This window comes from Leuresthes tenuis, unplaced genomic scaffold (assembly GCF_036924035.1).
Source record: "Leuresthes tenuis unplaced genomic scaffold, fLeuTen1.0.hap1 SCAF_14, whole genome shotgun sequence".
NCBI lineage: Eukaryota > Metazoa > Chordata > Actinopteri > Atheriniformes > Atherinopsidae > Leuresthes > Leuresthes tenuis.
In genome coordinates, this window is record NW_027325368.1 from 32,047,998 (window position 1) to 32,069,333 (window position 21,336).

The 21,336-nt window shown below is 40.5% G+C and overlaps 1 protein-coding gene across 2 annotated transcripts in view; it reads right to left on the reverse strand.

Moving 5' to 3' along the window:
* The window catches only part of cntnap2b (contactin associated protein 2b), a 76,548-nt gene that overhangs the window by 21,357 nt on the left and 33,855 nt on the right, over positions 1 to 21,336 (reverse strand). For both annotated transcript variants that reach the window (XM_072363714.1, XM_072363713.1), the window contains exons 5-11: positions 21,083 to 21,286; positions 20,752 to 20,936; positions 14,266 to 14,409; positions 8,998 to 9,256; positions 8,187 to 8,336; positions 7,174 to 7,336; positions 2,698 to 2,804 (exon numbers count right to left, since the gene is read on the reverse strand). In XM_072363714.1, coding sequence (XP_072219815.1) covers positions 2,698 to 2,804; positions 7,174 to 7,336; positions 8,187 to 8,336; positions 8,998 to 9,256; positions 14,266 to 14,409; positions 20,752 to 20,936; positions 21,083 to 21,286 — 1,212 coding nt within the window. The remainder of the gene's footprint in view (positions 1 to 2,697; positions 2,805 to 7,173; positions 7,337 to 8,186; positions 8,337 to 8,997; positions 9,257 to 14,265; positions 14,410 to 20,751; positions 20,937 to 21,082; positions 21,287 to 21,336) is intronic.

The window sequence follows — 21,336 nt, forward strand, 5'->3', positions numbered from 1 at the left end:
GAATTTACCGTATTTTCCGCAGCATAAGGCGCACCTAAAAGCCGTAAATTTTCACAAAAAACAGCTGTGCGCCATATAATCCGGTGCGCTCTATGTGTACACCGGATTCCAAAATCTGTCACTGATACCGTGATTTTGAATTTACCGCGGGGAGCGCAGAGCATTCATCGGGGCATTAAGCCCCCTCCGCATTACTCATCGCTCTCCCTTTGCGCCGTCACGTTCACTTTTGCCGCGCCTCTTTGCTCTCGTACATTGGAAAAGAACGGCAACTGGCCACTTCTGTCGCTCGCTTTGCATTCGGTGTGAATCCAGGATCAGGGCGAAGATTGTACCGAGCTCGTACTTAGCGATTGAATCGTGTCATTAATGCTTTTGCCCATGTCCCAGTCAGAGCCTGTTCTTCAGTCTGAGATGGGTGATGCAGACCGATGTGCAGTTTATAAGGTTATAAGTGTATATAGCAAGTGTTATAAGCACCCAAGCCGTCAGGTGCTGCTTTTAGAAAGCAAAGGAAGGAGGAGGAAAAACTGGCCCAAAGCAGAGGTATGTAACTTTAATTAACTTTGAAAGCATTAGGTGTGGATTTCTTCATTTTGTCCAACAGCTAGTGCAAAGCTAAGCTAGCTGTGTTAAATAGTAGCACTATACTGTCGTTACTATTACTAAAGTTACTACTCATAGACAGGTTCCCTAGCTATTATACATTTACAATATACTATTGTAAATGTCTTGCAAACGGCTGCCAAGCTGACATTGTCTGAACTTGTGCAGTAAATAGAGGGTAAAAGCTTCAGAATAAAGCCTAAAGCCTAAACAGGCTCTCCAAATAACACAGTTTTGGCACTGCTTTGGCAGGCCTGGTCCTATCCTTAGAAAAACCTGTACAAAAATACTCGTTTTTTGTTGTATTACAGTCAAATTTGAACTAGGTACGACTTCAGGCTATAGTCCCATTGTGTTTTTCAGTCCGCAGCCCTTTGCTAAAGTCAGTTTTAAAACATATTTGGGAAGAAAAATTATGCAGACATACATTTTTTTTTTTAAAAAAAAGTAGTTTTCCCCCCGCTGTATCGAGACATACCCACCTGGCCTTCAGCTCAGTGCGCTCCACAACGGCACAGGTGCTTTGATGCGTATATGTGTGCAGTCTATTGCTCCGATTATGTTCGGCAGTCCAGCCATGGCATGAAAATCCCTCTTAATTTGTACTTGTTGGACAGCGGTGGATGGGAATTTGATGCACCATGGGTGATGAACTGATGAGAGCTTTGATGACCAAGGGGAGCGCACGACTCACAGGACTGGGACACACCCGATCTGTCTCCAATCTTCCTCTGAAAGGTTCCCGTGGCCAAAAATCCAAGGGTGGCGAGGACCTGGACGTGTGGTGGGATTGGGTTTGATCGGCGTGTTTCTTTGGAGTTGTGGCTCTAGCAAGCTGCAGATTTTCAGCAGCACAGTCCTTGGCAATCTAAATTGCGATGTCAGTCATTTGTCTGTCTCTGCAAGGATATCTACACGGTCTCGGAACACACACTCTCTTCCAAGAGCCTGGCGCACTAAGGCATCCAAAAGTAAGTTGTCAGCCCCTGGTTACACTTCCCATTGACCTTGTTATATCCAGAGTCAAATTAATCAATTAGTGCATAATTTAAGTCAAAAAGAATAATGTCAGCATGATTATGGGGTATAATGTATATATTTATGCACGATATCTTCAAAGTAATTAAATATACAATCCATTTGTCAAATCCATTAGTCACGCAAACTTGATTCGAATAACAGCGGACTATTTTACGTGACTCCTACGACAGGTCTGGATCACTGAAAGAAAACTCAAAATACGAAAACATTGGTGAATGTGCAAGTTCTCTTAAATCACTCTTAAGAACAAGAACAAATCTGTTTGTACGAACGGTTCTTGAATGAGGCCCAATGTCCTTTGGACAGACCAGACCAAAGTGGAGATGTTTGGTCCTAATGCACAGCAGCACGTTTGGAGGAAACCAAACCCAGCATATCAGCACAAACACCTCATACCAGCTGTCAAGCACGGTGGTGGAGGGCTGATGGTCTGGGCTTGTTCTGCAGCCACAGGACCTGGGCACCTTGCAGTCATTGAGTCCACCATGAACTCCTCTGGATACCAAAGTATTCTAGAGTCAGATGTGAGGCCATCTGTCCCACAGCTAAAGCTGGGCTGAAACTGGCTCATCAACAGGACAAAGATCCCAAACACAGCAGCAGATCTACAGCAGAATGTGTGAAAAAGAAAAGAATCAAGGTGTTGCAATGGTCCAGTCAGAGTCCAGACCTCAGCCTGACTGAAATGCTGTGGTGGGACCTTAAGAGAGCTGTGCAGAAACCAATGCTGCAAACCTCAATGAGCTGAAACAACGCTAGAGAGAAGAGTGGCCAAGATTCCTCCACAACCATGAGAGAGACTGATAACGTCCCACAGGAAACCATCACTGCAGCTCACTGCTGCTGAAGCTGGTGGATCAGGGGTTCACTTAGTTTTTCACACACTGATTTTGCATTGTGACTTAGCCTTTGTTAAATAAATAAAGATGTAGTGTAATACTCAATGTGATTTTATTCATCTGAGGTTGTGTTTCAGACCTGGTAAGAAACAGACTTTTTTTGTTCTGTTAAGGCAAAGTGTGGAGTTGCCACCAAAAAAAATGGACTTACAGGTGTGGCAGGTAGCTCCAGTGTAGCCAGTGCCAGTACAGTTGCAGCTGAATGAATCCCACGTCTGGGAACATTGACCATCATGCTCGCAGTGATTTGGAACACATCTGTCATCACAAACAGATAAACAGAAGCAGGTTAACCCATGTGAACAGATAACTTCCATCTGCAAACAACAAGATTAGCTGTGAGGCTTCGGAACCACCCGTTGTGATTTAAGAGAATACAATACATAAGAAGATAAGTTTAGAATTCTGAGCTCAACTTTATTCATATAGCGCATTTTGGGTTGCATAAGAGGAACATTCATGAAAGCAATTAAAATAGCAATAAAAGCAAGAGATAAAGAAAAAATAAATGAATGAACTGGTAAATAAATTGTTGTAAGTGAACAAAAGAAAAGCAGAAAGATATATTCAAACAAATAGATCACAGGCATATCAATGATTTAAGAATAGGCTCTTTCAAAGAAGTTAGTTTTAAACTTTAATTTAAAAGTGAAGGGGGTGTCAGTGTTCTGCATCCAAGCAGGTAGCTGGTTCTACAGGAGGGGAGCCTGGAAATGAAAGACTGTCTCCCATTCTAGTCCTGGTAATTCTGGGAGCTACAGGTAGACCAGAATGCTGAGAGCAGAGTGATGGGGCGATTGGAAATAAAGAAATCTTTCAAATAATTAGTTTGTGAGAATGTCGTGAGAAGGATTTTTAAAGTCCAACAAAGACTGTAAAGGGAGTCAGTGTAAAGAGACCAAGACTGGAGAGATGTTATCTGTTTTGGCAGTACCGGTTAGTACTCTGGCTGCAGCATTTCGAAACAACTGCAATAGACAGCTAAAGTGGTATACAAGTAGTCCAGACTACATGCTATGAATGCATGAACCAGCTTTTCAGCATCTGTTTGGGACAAGATACTCCTTATTTTTGTGATGTTACGCAGACGAAAGAAGGCAGCCCTGGAGACCTATTTGACATGGGCATTAAAGGACAAATCCTAGTTAAAAAAATACTCCAGGTTTCCTCACAGCAGAATGAGAAATCAAGCCAATACCAAATCAGGGGCCATAAAAATGCAGTATCAGATCCCAAGCTGATCCCTTTCCAAGTCTCTGTTAGTGAATGATTTGATCTGTGATCATCATATTGATATATTTAGTCTTACAGAAACCTGGCTGCAGCAGGAGGATCATGTTAGCATTAATGAATCAACTCCCTCTGACTATTTAAATGTTCATGTTCCTAGAACCACAGGCAGAGGAGGAGGAGTGGCAGCTATCTTCAGATCAGGGTTACTAATCAGTCCGAGACCCAAGATTAGTTTTAGCTCTTTTGAATCTCTGATTCTCAGTTTTTCCCAAAGTGGAAATCACAAAAACCTCTTGTGTTTGTTGTTGTGTATCGTCCACCTGGCCCTTATTCTGAGTTTCTGTCTGAATTCTCAGAGTTTTTATCCCAGTTAGTGCTGAGTACAGATAAAGTCACTGTAGTGGTGACTTTAATATTCATGTAGATGTTGAAAATGACAGCCTAAATATTAACTTTAATTCTATATTAGACTCTATTGGATTTTCTCAAAGTGTTCACAGACCTACTCACTGCCTTAATCATACCCTTGACCTTGTGCTGACTTATGGCATTGAGAGTAAACAGTTAACAGTGTTCCCTCATAACTCTGTCTTGTCTGACCATTTTTTAATAACTTTTGAATTTACATTACTTGACTACACGGTTTCTGAGAAGAATTCTACATATAGAAGGTGTCTGTCAGAGAATGCTGTAACCAGATTTAAAGAGTTGATGTCATCATCCTTTTCTTCACTGCCATGTGCAGATATGACAGAGGACGGCTACCTAAATTTTACTCCAGTAGAACTTGACTCTCTTGTTGACAGCACTATAGCTTCAATGCGTACAACACTGGACAATGATGCCCCTCTGAAAAGGAAGGTAATCAGTCAGAAGAGGTTGGCTCCTTGGTATAATTCACAGCTGCTTTAAAGCAGACTGCAAGAAAGCTGGAGAGACAGTGGCGTTCATCTAATTTAGAAGAGTCTCAATTAGTCTGGAAAGATAGTTTAATAACGTATAAGAAAGCACTTCGTAAAGCTAGAACTGCTTATTATTCATTATTGATAGAATAGAATAAGAACAATCCCAGGTTTCTTTTCAGCACTGTTGCCAGGCTGACAAAGAGTCCGAGCTCTGTTGAGCCATGTATTCCTTTAACTCTCAGCAGTGATGATTTCATGAGATTCTTCAGCAATAAAATTGTTTCTATCAGAGAGAAGATTAATGGAATCCTTCCCACTATTATCACTGATGTATCATCAAGCAGAGCAGCTTTAGAAGTATCTTTAGAACCTGATTTGTATTTAGACGGCTTCTTCCCAGTTGATCTTTCTGAGCTAACAACAGCAATAGTCTCTTCTAAACCATCAACTTGTATGTTAGACCTAATCCCAACCAGACTGTTCAAGGAGGTTTTCCCCTTAATTGACACTTCCATATTGGATTTGATCAATCGGTCTTTGTTGATAGGATATGTACCTCAGACTTTTAAGGTTGCTGTAATTAAACCTTTACTTAAAAAAACCTACTCTTGGTTCAGAAGTGTTGGCTAATTATCGACCTATATCCAATCTCCCTTTTTTGTCTAAAGTTCTTGTAAAAATAGTTGCAGCTCAACTTTGTGATAATTTATATAGAAATAATCTGTTTGAAGAGTTTCAGTCAGGATTCAGAGTGCATCATAGCACAGAAACGGCACTGGTGAAAGTTACCAATGATCTCCTGTTAGCTTCTGATAGCGGACTTGTTTCTGTGCTTGTCCTGTTGGATCTCAGTGCTGCATTTGATACGATCGATCACAGCATTCTGTTACAGAGACTTGAACATGTTATTGGGATTAAAGGAACTGCATTAGGCTGGTTTAAGTCATATTTATCTGATAGATTCCAGTTTGTTCTTGTAAATGAAGAATCTTCCTCACACGTTGGAGTAAGTCATGGAGTTCCTCAGGGTTCTGTGCTTGGACCGATTCTTTTTACTTTATACATGCTTCCATTAGGTAACATTATCAGACAGCATGGCATAAATTTCCATTGTTATGCTGATGATACTCAGCTGTACTTATCTATGAAACCAGATGAAACCAATAGGTTGGTCAGGCTACAAGCCTGTCTTAAAGACATAAAGACCTGGATGACTCAGAACTGTCTGCTTTTAAATTCAGACAAAACTGAAGTTGTTCTCTTTGGACCTGAGCGCTTTAGGGAGAAATTGTCTAGTTATATAGTTACTCTAGATGGTATTTCCTTGGCTTCTAGTTCTACAGTGAGGAACCTTGGAGTTATTTTTGACCAGAATTTATCATTTGACTCACATATAAAACAGGTTTCTAGGACTGCCTTCTTTCACCTTCGTTTTATTGCTAAAATCAGGAACATCCTGTCTCAGGGTGATGCAGAGAAACTAGTTCATGCATTTGTTACTTCAAGATTGGACTACTGTAATTCCTTATTATTGGGCTGTCCCACATATTCACTGAAAAGCCTCCAGCTGATCCAAAATGCTGCAGCCAGAGTTCTGATGAGAACTAACAGGAGAGATCATGTTTCTCCAGTTTTAGCTTCTCTTCATTGGCTCCCTGTTAAATTCAGAATAGAATTTAAGATTCTTCTTCTCACGTATAAAGCTCTTAATGACCGAGCTCCATCATATCTTAAAGATTTAATTGTAAGATATTTTCCTAACAGAGCACTTCGCTCCCAAACTGCAGGTTTACTTGTTGTTCCCAGAGTTTCTAAAAGTAGAATGGGAGGCAGAGCCTTCAGTTATCAGGCCCCTCTCTAGTGGAATAAGCTGCCAGTAAATGTCCGGGAAGCAGACACCCTTTCCACTTTTAAGATTGGGCTTAAAACTTTCCTTTTTGATAAAGCTTATAGTTAGGGATGGCTCAGGTAATCCTGAAACATCCCATAGTTAAGCTGCTATAGGCTTAGACTGCTGGGGGACCTCATCTGTCACACCTTTCCTCACTTTCTCTCTTTTTCCCCCTGTTTAATTTCTCAATTGATTTTATGTACATGTGACATTATTGTGGTTATTAACTTGTGTTTCCCTGTTCCAACAGGTATCCTTTGAATGGTGTTTGAATGCTTTGAATTGGCTCTATATGAATGAATTGTATTTTTTTAAATTAAATAATTGGATTTCATTGGATCATGATTACAATGAACTGAATTCCAATTGGCTTGAATTGGACTACATTATTTAAGTGCCTTGAGATGACAATTGTTGTAATTTGGCACTATATAAATAAAACTGAATTGAATTGCTATGGTGTACTCTAATATATATATATATATATATATATATATATATATAAAAATATATATAAAATCTGTTGTTTTTCAAATGTGTAATAAGTTGCCGAAGGACCACTTTTTCAAGAGGTATGTAGGTCTGAAATTGGATGTACCTGTCTATAATTGCACACATGTCCAGGCTGACATTTTCAAAGGTTCCAATGAGACCCTGCTCCACAGCCCTGAGGTCAATCAGATGGTCATCTATGTGGATCATCTGCATGCAGCCCTGGAAGGACCGCTGAAGTGATCGGCTATTAGTGTGTAGGAAGTAGCCTGAGGACAAGTAAAGGAGGTGGAAAGTTATCATTGCAAGCCTAGAGAAGTACTAACAAGAAGAACCCTGATGAAATTCAACAATTTGTTTGTGGTGAATCTCTCCGAAACTCCCTGTAATGTCTGTCCATCCATTCATTTTATACACCCATTTATTTTTAAATGATTTTTTCAAACAGGTAATTTCCTCAGGTGTTTAACCGACCAAATTATTAACATACTCATGGATCCACTGTTCAAGCACAAAGAAGAGATAGCCATGTCTCACGTTTTGCAAATCATGCTCATAGAGTTGTAAATTAAGCAAACTGATTTCTTCAGAGAACAAGGGAGTGTGCTGTTGTGTATGGGACTTCAGAACTGCTGTAAAGACAATAAGTACGTTTAAACTCGAAAAAAAAAAAAATTTTGTGTTAGCTTGACGAAAACTGGACTTTTAAAGCGCACGTAAACACGTTTATCCAGCTAAGATCAAGCTTCTGGAAACTGTTCTAACACACCCATATAATGAGGTTGGGGACTGAATCACTCCTGCATATGTACACTCGACTAGACTCAAACTAACCTAGATGCACTGTACATGCTTTAAAGCTCCATAATGTTTCCATTTGTAAAAACAGTAAAGAGTAAGTGTATGTGAATACTGTCGAAATTCCATTTCAGTCAGTCAATAAAATCTAGATTTTGTAATTGCAGCATCATCTGACAAAATCAACATGCATGTGACTTATAGATGTATTTGTAGTGAATTCAGCTCACATGAATGATGATCTCCCACAGAAACCTCCCCCCAAAAACCCAAAACAGTTGCATATGGCACAATGAGAAAAGTTGTGTTTTGATCAACCACCTCCAAAGAAGTATGTTCCCCCTGTTTGTATCTGGATTGGAATAGCCGTCCGGACTGTGGATGCCTCGTCTCCATCGACTGTCAGCATTGCGTGGTTTTCTAGGGCGTTTAAATGGACAATGTGCCACTGGCCATCATTCAGACCTGAACCTGTGCAGGCCGAAAGGACATCATATTATTAATGATAGACAAACACACACAAACATATAGCATATATAAATATATATATATATATATATATATGTACACACAGACATAGATTTGATTTTACAACAGTGGTGTTACATCCCACAAATGTAGGGGGAGCCAAAGAGCCCAAAAATAGCCACATTCTCTTGTCATAGTATGTATAGTAATAGTTTGGGTTTTTGGGAAGCACTGAAGAATTCTCATGTTGGAGCCAAACTAACAGCTACTGAGAGCAGGGACAGCAGAAGAGCAAATTTTTCTATCATCTAATACAACTCCAACCTAAAAAAGATTCACAGCAGTTCAGTGAACATTACATTGTAGTTTTTATACACGTCACAACAGATTGGTGATTACTTTGTCACTATTTTTTTCAACTGAACAGAATTGCTCCACATCACTACATGCCCTGTGATGTGTCTAGTGTATTTTGGCTCTAACTTCCCATAAATACTTTACACAACCCCACTTAAAAACCTAAACTATCCCTTTAATGGGTTAACATGATAAAATTGGCAAGTCGAAAAATTCCAAACAGAAACAAGATGTAAACAAGAAGCTATAATTGATAAATATTTGAACAACAGAGATCCTGAACTGCATTCTAAAAACATCAGCTCACCTGATGAGATCTCAATTCGTGTGTTCTTCTTCTGTGTCACATTCATATACACAATGACCTTGCCTTCCATCAGTCCCAGCTCCACCCAACCATCAACCAGTCTGGTGAACATCAACAGCCCGTTAGGGTTCCACGTCCTGAAAGACAGACTTACTGACAGAGTGTCGCTATCACTCTGACCCGGCAGCCGCAGGAAGGATGTGGAATTAAAGAAGACAGGGAAGGAGTTGGACTCGGCACAGGAGAATGTCAGGTTACGCTGGAGAGGAGGAAAGACAAAGATGGAGAAATTAAAGCTTCAGTAATGGATCCCAGATGACAAAGTAAACCATGGACTGCTTGCTCATTTGCTTTTCATCAAAATAAGACCCTTGTGAGTGAACCCATTCAACCTTCTCAGGTATGGTGACACTTAGTTAAGGTGTGCCATCTTACCAGAGCCTTAAAGATTATACAACATATCCAGGGTCTCTGCAGGTTTCAACAAGTCAAATTTCACAACCATACTGGTAAAAAAGTACAAAAGGCCTGAAGGAAACTGAGGTCTGGAATTACTTGCAAAGTATAGGATTATTTTTTACAGCTCTTTCACATTGGAATACAAAATGCTGAACCTAACTAAAAACACCACAAGCCTCTCTATTGTGAACTAATATTTGTTCTACTGTTAACTCGCCCCCACCCCCCATTTTTGAATTGCAACACTTGTATGTAAACGAAGTGAGGAAGAAGTGGATTGTTAAGGGCCACATTAATGGAGACATAAAAACACAGTAATTACAGTAACATTAGGGGACGTGGTGCACAGTAACGCCATTTAAATTGTGTACTAACATCATCGCGTTAGGGTTTCTCATCACTTCCATGCGTGTGTCAGTGCACGTAACGTTAGACTGCTGTCGTTTCCTGAGCGGAATCCAGAGGAAAATACGCCGTTAACGGGACGTGGCTCATATGCAACAGCAGCTTGCCGCTATGACAGAGAACATATGTGGTCAGGTCTGAGTTTAGGTGTGTCGGTAACGGTGCACACGGACGAGAGACACGTGCCTGGGTGTGAACACATGCCGAGTGCGCCGTGCTGCCGGTTTTGTTGTTATGTTGTAGCTTCTCAAAAATCGATACAATTAAAAGCAAGACTGAAGCTTATGCATTTGTTTTAAATACAAGTAACGTTAATACATTTTTAAGACCTTTCAAAATCATATTTGAGACATTTTATGACATTTTAAGATAAATTTAGACATTTTAAGGCCTTAAATTCAAATGATTGAATTTTAGACGTTTTAAGACTTTTTAATACCCATCGGATACCCTGAAATCTTCATGTATTGTTCAATTCTGGGGCTCAAGTGGCATATTCTGCATGATTTGTAGTACAGTAACATTTTAAAAAGGGCACCTCTCAGCCTATGGTTGGCAACAAAGCCAATTATCATCAAAACAAGCTCTGTTTGTGTATCATTTAAGCTGATGTGAGATCTGTATTAGTGGAAGCACCCCCAGCTGAGAGCAGAGAGCAATGCTAATATTCTTATCATTATTAAATCTAATTTCATTGACTTAATGATTTTTTTTTTAATCATTCATGTTTGGTGAGTGGCTAATAGCAAATTATTCTGTAATGTGTTAAATCCAGATCGTAGATTTATTCCTACTTGACTCAGGCTTTAAATTTGTACCAACCATTTTAATCAGTTTAGTAACTGACAGAAGACAATGTGAAAAGCATACAAAGAAACAAATCACAAACTGCTGCTCTCCTTTATTTTAGCTTTTACTGTCATCTACATCATTTCCCACAGCAGCAGGCAGCTGAATAAGCTCTGAAACACTTCACACTACTAGCCCAGCACCCAAACAAACAAAAGGACAAGCTGGTGAACACCAGGGAGCACACTGCAAGTGTAAAGTGCAACAGAGAAAGATGGTGCAGACCATCCATCCACTTTCTATACCCGCCTAATGCAAGTTAGGGTCGCAGGGGGGACTGGAGCTTATCCCAACGGTCATTGGGCGAGAGGCGGGGTACACCCTGAACAGGTCGCCAGTCCATCACAGGGCCACACAGACACCGTTTGTCTCTGTGTGGCCCTGTGATGGACTGGCGACCATGATGGACACCCAACCATCTACGCTCACACTCACTCCTCGGGACAATTTAGAGTTGCCAGTGAGCCTAACATGCATGTTTTTGGGTGGTGGGAGGAAGCCGGAGTACCTGGAGAGAACCCACGCATACACGGGGAGAACATGCAGACTCCACACAGGAATCGAACCTGGAACCCCCTTAAAGGGAAGTGACCTTGGTTTGAGGCAGCCTTGGGGCAGACCAAACCAGAGCTAAAACACAGTGAGTATTTAGTTTACTAGGCAAAAGTTTTATTACTTTATTGTAACCGAAAATTTTGCACAAAATCATTTAGATGCTACTCCCCATAGAAAATGATAGTAAAATATAAACATCACACATCATACAATAGATGTAAAACATAAGATCTAAAATTCATATCATAATAAATAAAAAAAGTTAAAGGTCACATAAGTGCTGACGAAAATTCATCTCAAATATGTGTCTTCAAGAAATTGAAGCCCCCTCCTTATAATTGCAACCTTAAGGCCCCTGGTAGGGTCTCTCGTGGGAAATTGGTCTCAGAAGAGTGGTCAGACTAAAGGCGATTCAAAAACCTTGATGGAGCAGCACCAAAAAAAACAACAGTTACCTCGCCTGGAGAAGGGAAACTGGGGCACCTCCCAGAAGCCAGGCCTGGGGGGTAGCTCGCTGCCAAGCGCCTGGTAGCCGAGCCTTGGCTCCTGGGGCTCGGTCGATCTTAGCCAGAAGAAGAATCAGGAGGCCACCTCCACGTGGGCCCACCACTGGCGGGGAGGAAATTTGAGGTTTTGGGTGCATTGTGAGCTGGGCGGCAGGAGAGAGCCTGGATGTACCAAACTCTGACTTTGCAAACTGGCTCGAGAGATGTGGAATGTCACCTCGCTGATGGGGAAAGAGCCTGAGCTAGTGTATAAGGTGAAGCGTTACCAACTAGATATAGTTGGGCTCACCTCCACAGACTCTGTGAACTCTGGAACCAAATTCCTGGAAAGGGGCTGAACTCTCTTGTGTTGCCCATGGAGAGAGGTGTCGGGCGGGTGTGGCTATACTCACAGCTGAGCTTCTCTGTGTTGGAGTTGTCTCCGGTGAGCGACAGGGTCGCCTCATTGTGGCTTAAAATCACAGGAGCGAAGGTCTGAGTGTTGTTTGTGTGTATGCACCAAAAAGCAGTTCAAATTACCAGACCTTCTTGGAGTCTCTGGTTGGTGTCCTGGAGGGGTGCACCTGGGGTTTCCATTGTTTTTCTGGGAGACTTCAAAACCCAGGTTGGCAATAATGGAGAGACCTGGAGAGGTGTGATTGGGGGGTGGTGTTACGACCCATGGTCTGCTGTTTTAGTTTTTTTTTGTTTTAGCGGCTGTGTGGTCACCCATCTGGTTCATTCCCTATTGATGGGAGGCTGTGCCGTTGCCTGTCCGGGATGGTCCAATCCCCTCCAGCCCCTCTACGGATGCACCAATCCTGGAGCTAGCCAGGATTATTTAAACCCGATTGTTTCTGGTGTTCAGCGGGGCAGCTGAAAAGACTCTGTGGTGGTAGCAGCTGGCCCCCAGTGCTCTGCTCATGTATGATATTTGTTGGTAGGTACTTGGTTTGTTGGTAGATATTATATGCGTCTTACTTGTTAAGTAAGTGTCTCACTTTGTGTGAATTGTTTTGTTTTCTTTTGTTTGATCCCTCTTAATTTTGGTTGTTAAGTCTGGGACAAGAAGAGAGGAGAGGGAGAAAAAAAACACAGCCACCAGACTATACTCTAAGGGGAGTACAATGCATGTCCGGGAAAAAAAACTCAGCAACATCAGAACAGTAAACATCAGCTCACCATTCAACATAGAACTCAAAAACATAAACAAACATTTGCTCGCTTTACACATAAAAACGCAAGACAACTCGAAGGCGTGGGATGGGGGTAAGCCCAGAGAGTTGCTATGTCTGGCTCTCAACCAATGTTTCAGTTCACAAGATGTCATTGCAATACCACAGGTTGCAGGAAGTCCTTGATTGGGTCCCAGTCGGAGTCAACAATCACCAGGTGTCCAAAGAAGTAACCAAATCCTGGTTACTTTTCTGAATCATTGTTTTTTATATTCCTTTATGTTAACTCCCCTTTTTCCCGAGAGAGCTGGTGGTGTAACATAAGTGGGGGCTCGTCCAGGGTGTTCCCTGGGGAACTCCGGTATTTTTAAACCTAGACCTCATTTCTGGAATGAAATACATTTATCTGCACACCGAGAACAGTTTGGCGAAAGCTGCTGTCCTTCAGAAGATATTTAGCTAACTCGCGATCAGCATATATCCATATAACGGAGTGAACGGGGCTTAGACGATGCAGCCTCTAAATAAGGCATTATCTGTCTTTATTTCACCAATACTTTAAGACGAATGAATGAATGAACGTGTGCTATAGCTCTGTTAGCTCATAGCTGCTGTTATGTGGCTACTTGCAGCTATAGGAGAGCTAACGGATAATTAATAAACTGGAACAGTGGTTTGCAGGCAAAGTTATATTGCCTTACCTATTTCATCGTCCTCATTTGACGTTACAAAGTTAAGTTTACTTAGTTAAACCTCATAAACAGTTAGTCTTGTCTTCCGTTTCTTGCTCTATCTTCTGCTCATTAGCGCCTCTGTCTCACCTGTGTTCAATTATCCTCAGCTGCACTCATTCACCAAATACACACACACACACACACACACACACACACACACACACACACACACACACACACACACACACACACACACACACACACACACACACACACACACACACACACACACACACACACACACACACACACACACACACACACACACACACACACACACACACACACACACACACACACACACACACACACACACACACACACACACACACACACACACACACACACACACACACACACACACACACACACACACACACACACACACACACACACACACACACACACACACACACACACACACACACACACACACACACACACACACACACACACACACGCGTATGTATCTTGTGTTGGCCATTAAGTAATTCAATCAACCTCTATTCTACATCTTCAATATTCTATTGTGCTTTAATTCTCTACTTTCACAGATTTTGATCTAAAGAGCTGTTAAAAAATGTAATATTTGCAGAATTGTCTTACAAAGCTTGACGTGTCGACTTTCTTCCTGCGCACCAAGCTCGTGATGTTCTCCCCGTTGTAAAATATTCCCTCCATGCAGCCCACAAAGTTCTCTTTGCCTCCTGAGCTCTGCTTTGCAGATATAGGAAGTCCTCCAAAGCCAATCTGAGGACACACAGAACACACACACACACACACATTAGGTCTGTGAATAAACTCAGGTAATTGAACATTGAGCAGGTAGTGTTCAGTGTGTACAGAAAATGGGGAAATATGGAATTTACAGAAAACATCGATACACTTAAGCAAGTTTAACCATTTTATTGCTGTTCAGGTGTTTCACTGTGACTTGAGCTGAAAAAGACTAAATCGAATAAATACATTCAGACAGTTTTCTTAAGATTGACAGTCATTAGCATTGACTTCACAGCAGTGTTGGTGAACATCCTGCTCATAAATACCACCAAGTGAATTCAAGAATTGCTAAATAAGAGGGAATAAATGCAAAAAAATTCCAATCTAAAGTTCTTTTCAGCATGGTGTGCCTCTATTACATAGCTAGTAGATTAGGTAAAAATAAAATCAACATGGACTTCCGGGTATGGCGACAATCTGGATGGTGGAGCTCCCAGAGCAGTCTGGTATTTCCCCTGCTTTAGAGTTATTAATGTGATCAGAACTATGAAATTCTTATGGAGAAATAGACCATAACGACTCCAGACAGTGAGGAAAACGAGGGATTGGCGACAGGAGACGTCGATACAAGTGAAGCTAAAAAGCAGGACATCTGGACATGAAAAAAAAAGAAAAAAAAGAACTGAGCGGATTCTGTGTGACAATTAAAAAAAATATGAAGGAAGAGCTCTGAAACTTTAAAGAAGAAGTTAATCACAAACTGAGTGAGATTCGGGAAGAACTCTAGAACACAGAGGCAAGGGTGGAGAGGGTGGAGACCCGAGTGGCCGAGGTGGAGGAGTGGAGTGTTATCGCTAAGGACGCGCTTCTCCAGGCCCTGAAGGAGCAAGAGCGCTTTGTGTCAAAGTTAACACGCTGCCGCAGAAATAACCTTTGCATCTTCGGGATTCCCGAGGGACAAGAGGAGGACAACGCATGTGAGATTCTGGAGAAATTCATTTAGTTGAAGTTGAAACTCCTTGACATTGGCCTCAAAATACAACGCTGTCACCGGTCACTCGGACCAAAACCACCACCACAAGCCGCCCCGAGATCCATGGTCGCTTATTTCCTCGTGTACAAAACCAAGGAGTACTGCATGGAAAAAGAAAGAAATACACCTCAACGGGAAAAGAGTGTACTTCGATCACGATCATCCAGCAGAAGTGATGAAAAAGAGAGGAATACGCGCCATTGAGGAAGGTGTTAAAAGAACGAGGACTCAGATTCCAAACACCTGCAAAACTCTTTTATGAAGGAGGACTCAACACATACAGCAACGCAGACGAGGCGACGGAGGATATGCTGAAGAGGGGGATCTTAACAGCTGACGAAGGAACCGACGGAAACACACAGCCTGACGCATCCCGGTCAGCTGTGACAGCGCAAGGAGCTGGAAAGAAATGCATGGCAGACCACAGGGTCCCCAGAGAAGCTCCCGAGGTTTCAGCGAGCCATACATATGACATATCAGAGGGAAGTAAAATGATTAATGGTGATAATTATCTCAAAGACTGAAACCGCTTTTTCTTTCTTTCCCCAGAATGGTACTTTCTTTTTCCCCTTTTTGATTAATCACCGCTCGGATGTAATGGCTCTTTAGCTCATAATATTATGAAAATGCCAACAGGACTGTTTCTCCGGGTGACAGAAACCACACCGAAAAAGCTGTGTACTGAAATGGCCAACAGAACGATGCTAGGATGCATCTGGAGGGGTCCTTCCTTTGGAGGCCTCCCCTCCCTGTTCAGAAGTTGTCACTTTACTTCACCGTTTTGTTTGGTTATGTTCAGCACAGATGGTTTTGATTTACATGTTTAGATTAATGGAGGGGAAAATATGTGCATTTGCATTAAGAGGTAGAATGTTAAACCAGGAATACAAAATAATTACTTTAAACGTTAATGGTCTGTTAAATCCTATCAAAAGGAGCAAATTGATAACTAAGATGAAAAGAGAAAAACAACATTCTTTTTTGGCAGGAAAAAGAACATGAAAAGTTTAAACCCCTGGGCTTTAAGAATGCATATTATTCATCTTACAAACATGGTCAAAAGAGAGGAGTTCTAATACTAATTTCTAACAAAGTTGTATTCCAGATCTCAAAACAAATAAAGGATACCGAGGAGAGATTCGGTTTAGTGAAGGCTTACATTGATCACAAGCAGGCAACACTACTGAATGTGTATAGACCCCCTGGTAATGACAAAGTATTTACAAAGAACATATTTGATATGATTGCTGAAGAGATTGGAATATTCAGCTACAACCACCCCTTGACTCCTCTAATGTAACAAAAAGAATGAACTTTGAGACAGTCACTGTTAAGAAACTTCTCCATGAAGCAGGTATGATGGATGTTTGGGGGGGGAACTGAACCCAGTTTAGCTTCTTCTCCCATCCCCATAATGTTCATTCACGAATTGATTATTTTTTTATGTTCAATTCAGAAAGACACAGAATTTTGAAGTGTCAAATAGGGGTTAAAGATATCTCAGACCACGCAGGTGTACCTCTGTCCCTACAACTAGATACTGAAAGGAAAAGCACAACATGGAGGCTTAACACAAGCCTACTAAATGAACCTTTGTTTGAACAATATATTCATAAGGAATTTAAAGAATAGATCAAAATGATACTGGTGAAGTGTCTCCTGGTATTGTATGGGATGCTGCTAAGGTAGTAATAAGGGGAAAACTTATGTGGTCTTCAATTAAAAAGAGGGATAAACAGAAGTGAATAAAAGACTTATTACAGGAACTACAAAACCTAGAAATGAAACACACAGAAGACGCATACTTTGCAGAACGGTACAAAACATTTAGAGAGTTACTATCACCAACATTATTGAAATGCTTTCATTTTACACTTAATGGGGGACAAACACCAGCATCTTGGAAGTGTGCTATCATTTCAGTAATTCCTAAGGTGGGCAAGGATAAATCTGAGTGTGGTTCACACAGACCGATATCAATTTCAAACTTAGATTACAAATTAAATGCCCCAATAATCGCAAAAAGATTAGAAAATATTCCAGACATAATAGACCAGACAGGTTTCCTCCTTAAATCCAGACAGACACAAGATAACGTAAGACGGGCTTTACATCTGATGGAGCACATGAGTAAAGATAAGGATAAATCCATTGTTCTCAGACCAGGAAAGCTCCCGAAAAGGCATTCCATTCAGTTAGTTGGGAATATCTATTTTTAACATTAGAAAAATTTGGCTTTGATATTAAAGTTATCTCATATTTAAAAAAACTTATATAATTCTGCCTCAGCCAGAATCAAAATGAACGGTAGTTTGACTGACTCAGTGCTACTTGAAAGAGGCTGTCGGCACGGATGTCCCTTAAATCCGGCCTTGTTTGCTTTATTTATCGAACCTTTGGCTCAGACTCTTAGAGAAGACCAGGACAGAAAAGGAATTTGGAGTATAAGACCTGCCTTTATGCAGATGACATATACATAATCACTCTTTCACAACCAGATTTGAGTTTACCAAAATTAATGTCTTCCCTGAAAACATTTGGCCATTATTCAAGTTATAAGTTAAACATTCACAAAACACAAGTTATTTCATTTAATTATATTCCCCCACCTCAAATAAATAACCTGTGCAATTTTAAATGGGAGAATAATATCATTAAATATCTAGGAATAAAAATCCCAAAGGACTTATCTACCATCTACGCAACTATCTACCAATTACAAAAGAGATAAAGGCAGATTTAAACAAGTGGAGTTTACTACCACTAGACTTGCATAACCGAATACTTATAGTTAAAATGAACATCTTACCACGATTGCTTTTTATTTTTCTGTCAATACCAATAGAAATACCTGAAAAACAATTAATAGAGTGGAAGAGAATGCTATCTGGGTTTATATGGAGAGGCCTTAAACCAAGGATTAGACAGAAAACATTGCAATTGTCTAAGAAAAAAGGAAGTTTGGCCCTCCCGAACATAGAGAGTTACTACAAATCTGCACAGCTTAGATGCTTGATTTACGCGATTTATGCGACCCATATGACAATGCCAAATGTAAAAATGTAGAATTAAGTCAACTGGACATTCTCCTCCAGAGCTTACTTGGAGTCAGAAATCTATACACACTGCACAAACAAAACGTAAGTGGTTGGACAAAAACACCCCTAAACATTTGGTTTAGTGAATGCTGTAAAAACAAACTGGAAAACCACATTAAAATGTTACAATGGGTGGCACATTATAAAGATTTTAAACGCTTCAAACAATGGCTCTCCAAAGGTATCACAACACACTCACAGCACGTCTCATTTCTGATACAGGGAGATGAGACTGAAAGACAATTATGACTATTATGATTTAATAAACATTGTGATTGGTGCATACAGATCTAAATTAAACCGGAAACTGATTTCCAGCATCTATTCCTGTTTACAATCTTCTAGTGGTTCTTCCACTCTCCATGTTAAATCCAACTGGGAAAAAGAAGTAAGAATAACCATTTGAGAAGATGGATGGTTGAAGAGTTGTAAAACTCAAATGAGCACCTCTAGCTCTGGTTATTGGAGGGAATTTTCATCTAAGACTATAATCCGTTTTTTATCACTCCCAAAATTACACAGCTTCAGAAAGGTCAGACAAGTTATGGAAAATGTTGGAGGGAGTGTGGAAACGCTCAGGCGGATCATTTCCATGTCTTCTGGGACTGTCCGATTATACATTCCTACTGGCGGGTTGTACTGGAGAAAATTATTTAAATAGTAGGCTTTGAGATTAATCATGATTTTTGCACAATTCATCTTGGTAATATTTCAGTGCTACTGATAAATATCTGATTAAAATAATGTTGGTAGCCAGTAAAAAAGCTATTACAAGAAGATGGCTATCGAAAGAGTCCCCATCTAAAGAGGTGTGGATTGCAATTGTGAAAGAAATCTATGACATGGAAAAACTGACTTTTTCCTTGAAGCTGTGCTTGGACAAATTCACCACGTTCTGGAGGAAATGAATAGCTCATCTTGAATAAGTGACTTTTTACCACAACAGGAGGCAGTTAATAACAATAATGTGCTCGGTTTAATTTCTCTTTATTCGTTTATGCTTGAGTACAGTGCCCCCTACTGTCCTATATGATATGCTTTCTCAGTGTTGTTGGGCACCAGCGCGAGAATGTTTCTGTCCCGTCTTCATATGAAGAGAATGAAGATATGAAGACAAAAATGACTGAAATATCTCCAACCCCTGGACCTACCTCTTGGAAGGTACTCTTTGTTAATATGATTCTTCTCTCCTCATGTAATAATATATAATTGTATGTATAATTTTCCATCTGCGCCTTTTCCTTCTTGTTCTTTTCCTTTCTTTCTCTTTGTATGTATTCTGAAAACTGATTGTCTCTATAAAAATAAAAATATGAAGAATATTATGGATATGTATCATATACCTGGAATCTACACATCTTCTCCTGAACCCATATATACAATAGTTTAAAAAGGACAATAATATTGTATGAAATGCTAACAAGTAGTCTACAGTAGGTTTAACCCACATTACCGTGTGTTGACTGTTTCCACCAGCACTGTGCTCAGGACGAGGGATTGGATGGATGTGATCTGTTGTTCTTTTTTACCAAGGCAACTTTTTTTTCCCCCCAACTGGATTTTCATGAGTTGGACTAATTTAGATCTTAATGAGGCAGATTTCATTGGATTATTATTGTAATTGGCTTGAATTGGAGTGTATCTTTGAAGTGTCTCATTTGTTGTGATGTGGCGCTATATAAATAAAAGTGAATCGAATAGTAGCAAAAGAAAAACGCTAGTAAGCCATTAAACCACCTGACTAACATTGTGTGATGCTAAAATCAGATCCATCAAGAGATGATGTTAATGGGTTTATGAGCTTGCTTTTACAGCAACATTCAGGCTGGGTTGTATCCAAGGTTTACTGGTAGAACCCTACATTGTTACGTGATCGTCATTTTATACTTTTTATACTTTTATACTTATGGGTGTGACTCCCCATCGTCATCATCACAGCTATGTCCACACAGCCATAAGGCTTTTCAACAGTGACTGCTGACATGTTCTTCTCAAATGTATTCATTTCTTTAGTCATTGAGTATTACTATTAGTAGTAGCATTATTATTATTGTTGTCTAATATACAATCATTGTAAATATTTATATATTTTTTGAGCTACTTGACAAATTTGAATTTCCCCAACTGGGGGATGAATAAAGTATTTTTATGTTCTATCATCTGAAGTGGGAAAGAAAAGATTGTCACATGACACTAAGATGAAGAAAATGCCTGACAGCATGACTCACACAGAGAATTTACCTCATAATCAAGGTCCAGGTGATCAAACTCTCCATTGGTCCGGAACTGCTGAGTGTGGTGGTCCACACTGAAATTGACATTCCTGCGGTAACGCTCAATGACAACTGAATGCCAGTGGTCATCATCCAGCAAACTCCCACTGGTCACAGACGTGTGACCTTGTATGGAACCATACTGACTACTGCCTGGAGAGAAATAATCAAATCCCACGAACACAACAGTTCTTAAATGTCCATGAGCTCATTTCTGATAACAGTGAGTAAGACAGTCCTTCAAAACAAATTCTAAACAACAAGCTGTCTCTGGAGAAGGAGACAGTATGGCAAACTACCCAAGTTGATGCTTAGCTGCAGTCTGGCCTTGTGGAGCTCCAGGGAAATGTAGTCTCCTTGCTGTCCCTCTCCATGGAGCAGCACGCCGTCCCTGGCCACGGTTTTAAACTTCAGAGAGATGACATCCTTAACCATCTTCATCTTCTTGTTTCTGAAGCGATAGGGAATGATGCTGTGGCCATCAAAACTGATCACATCAGCCCCTGCAGGACACAAAAAAAGAAAGGAAACTCTACTGTATATTCTGTCAAGA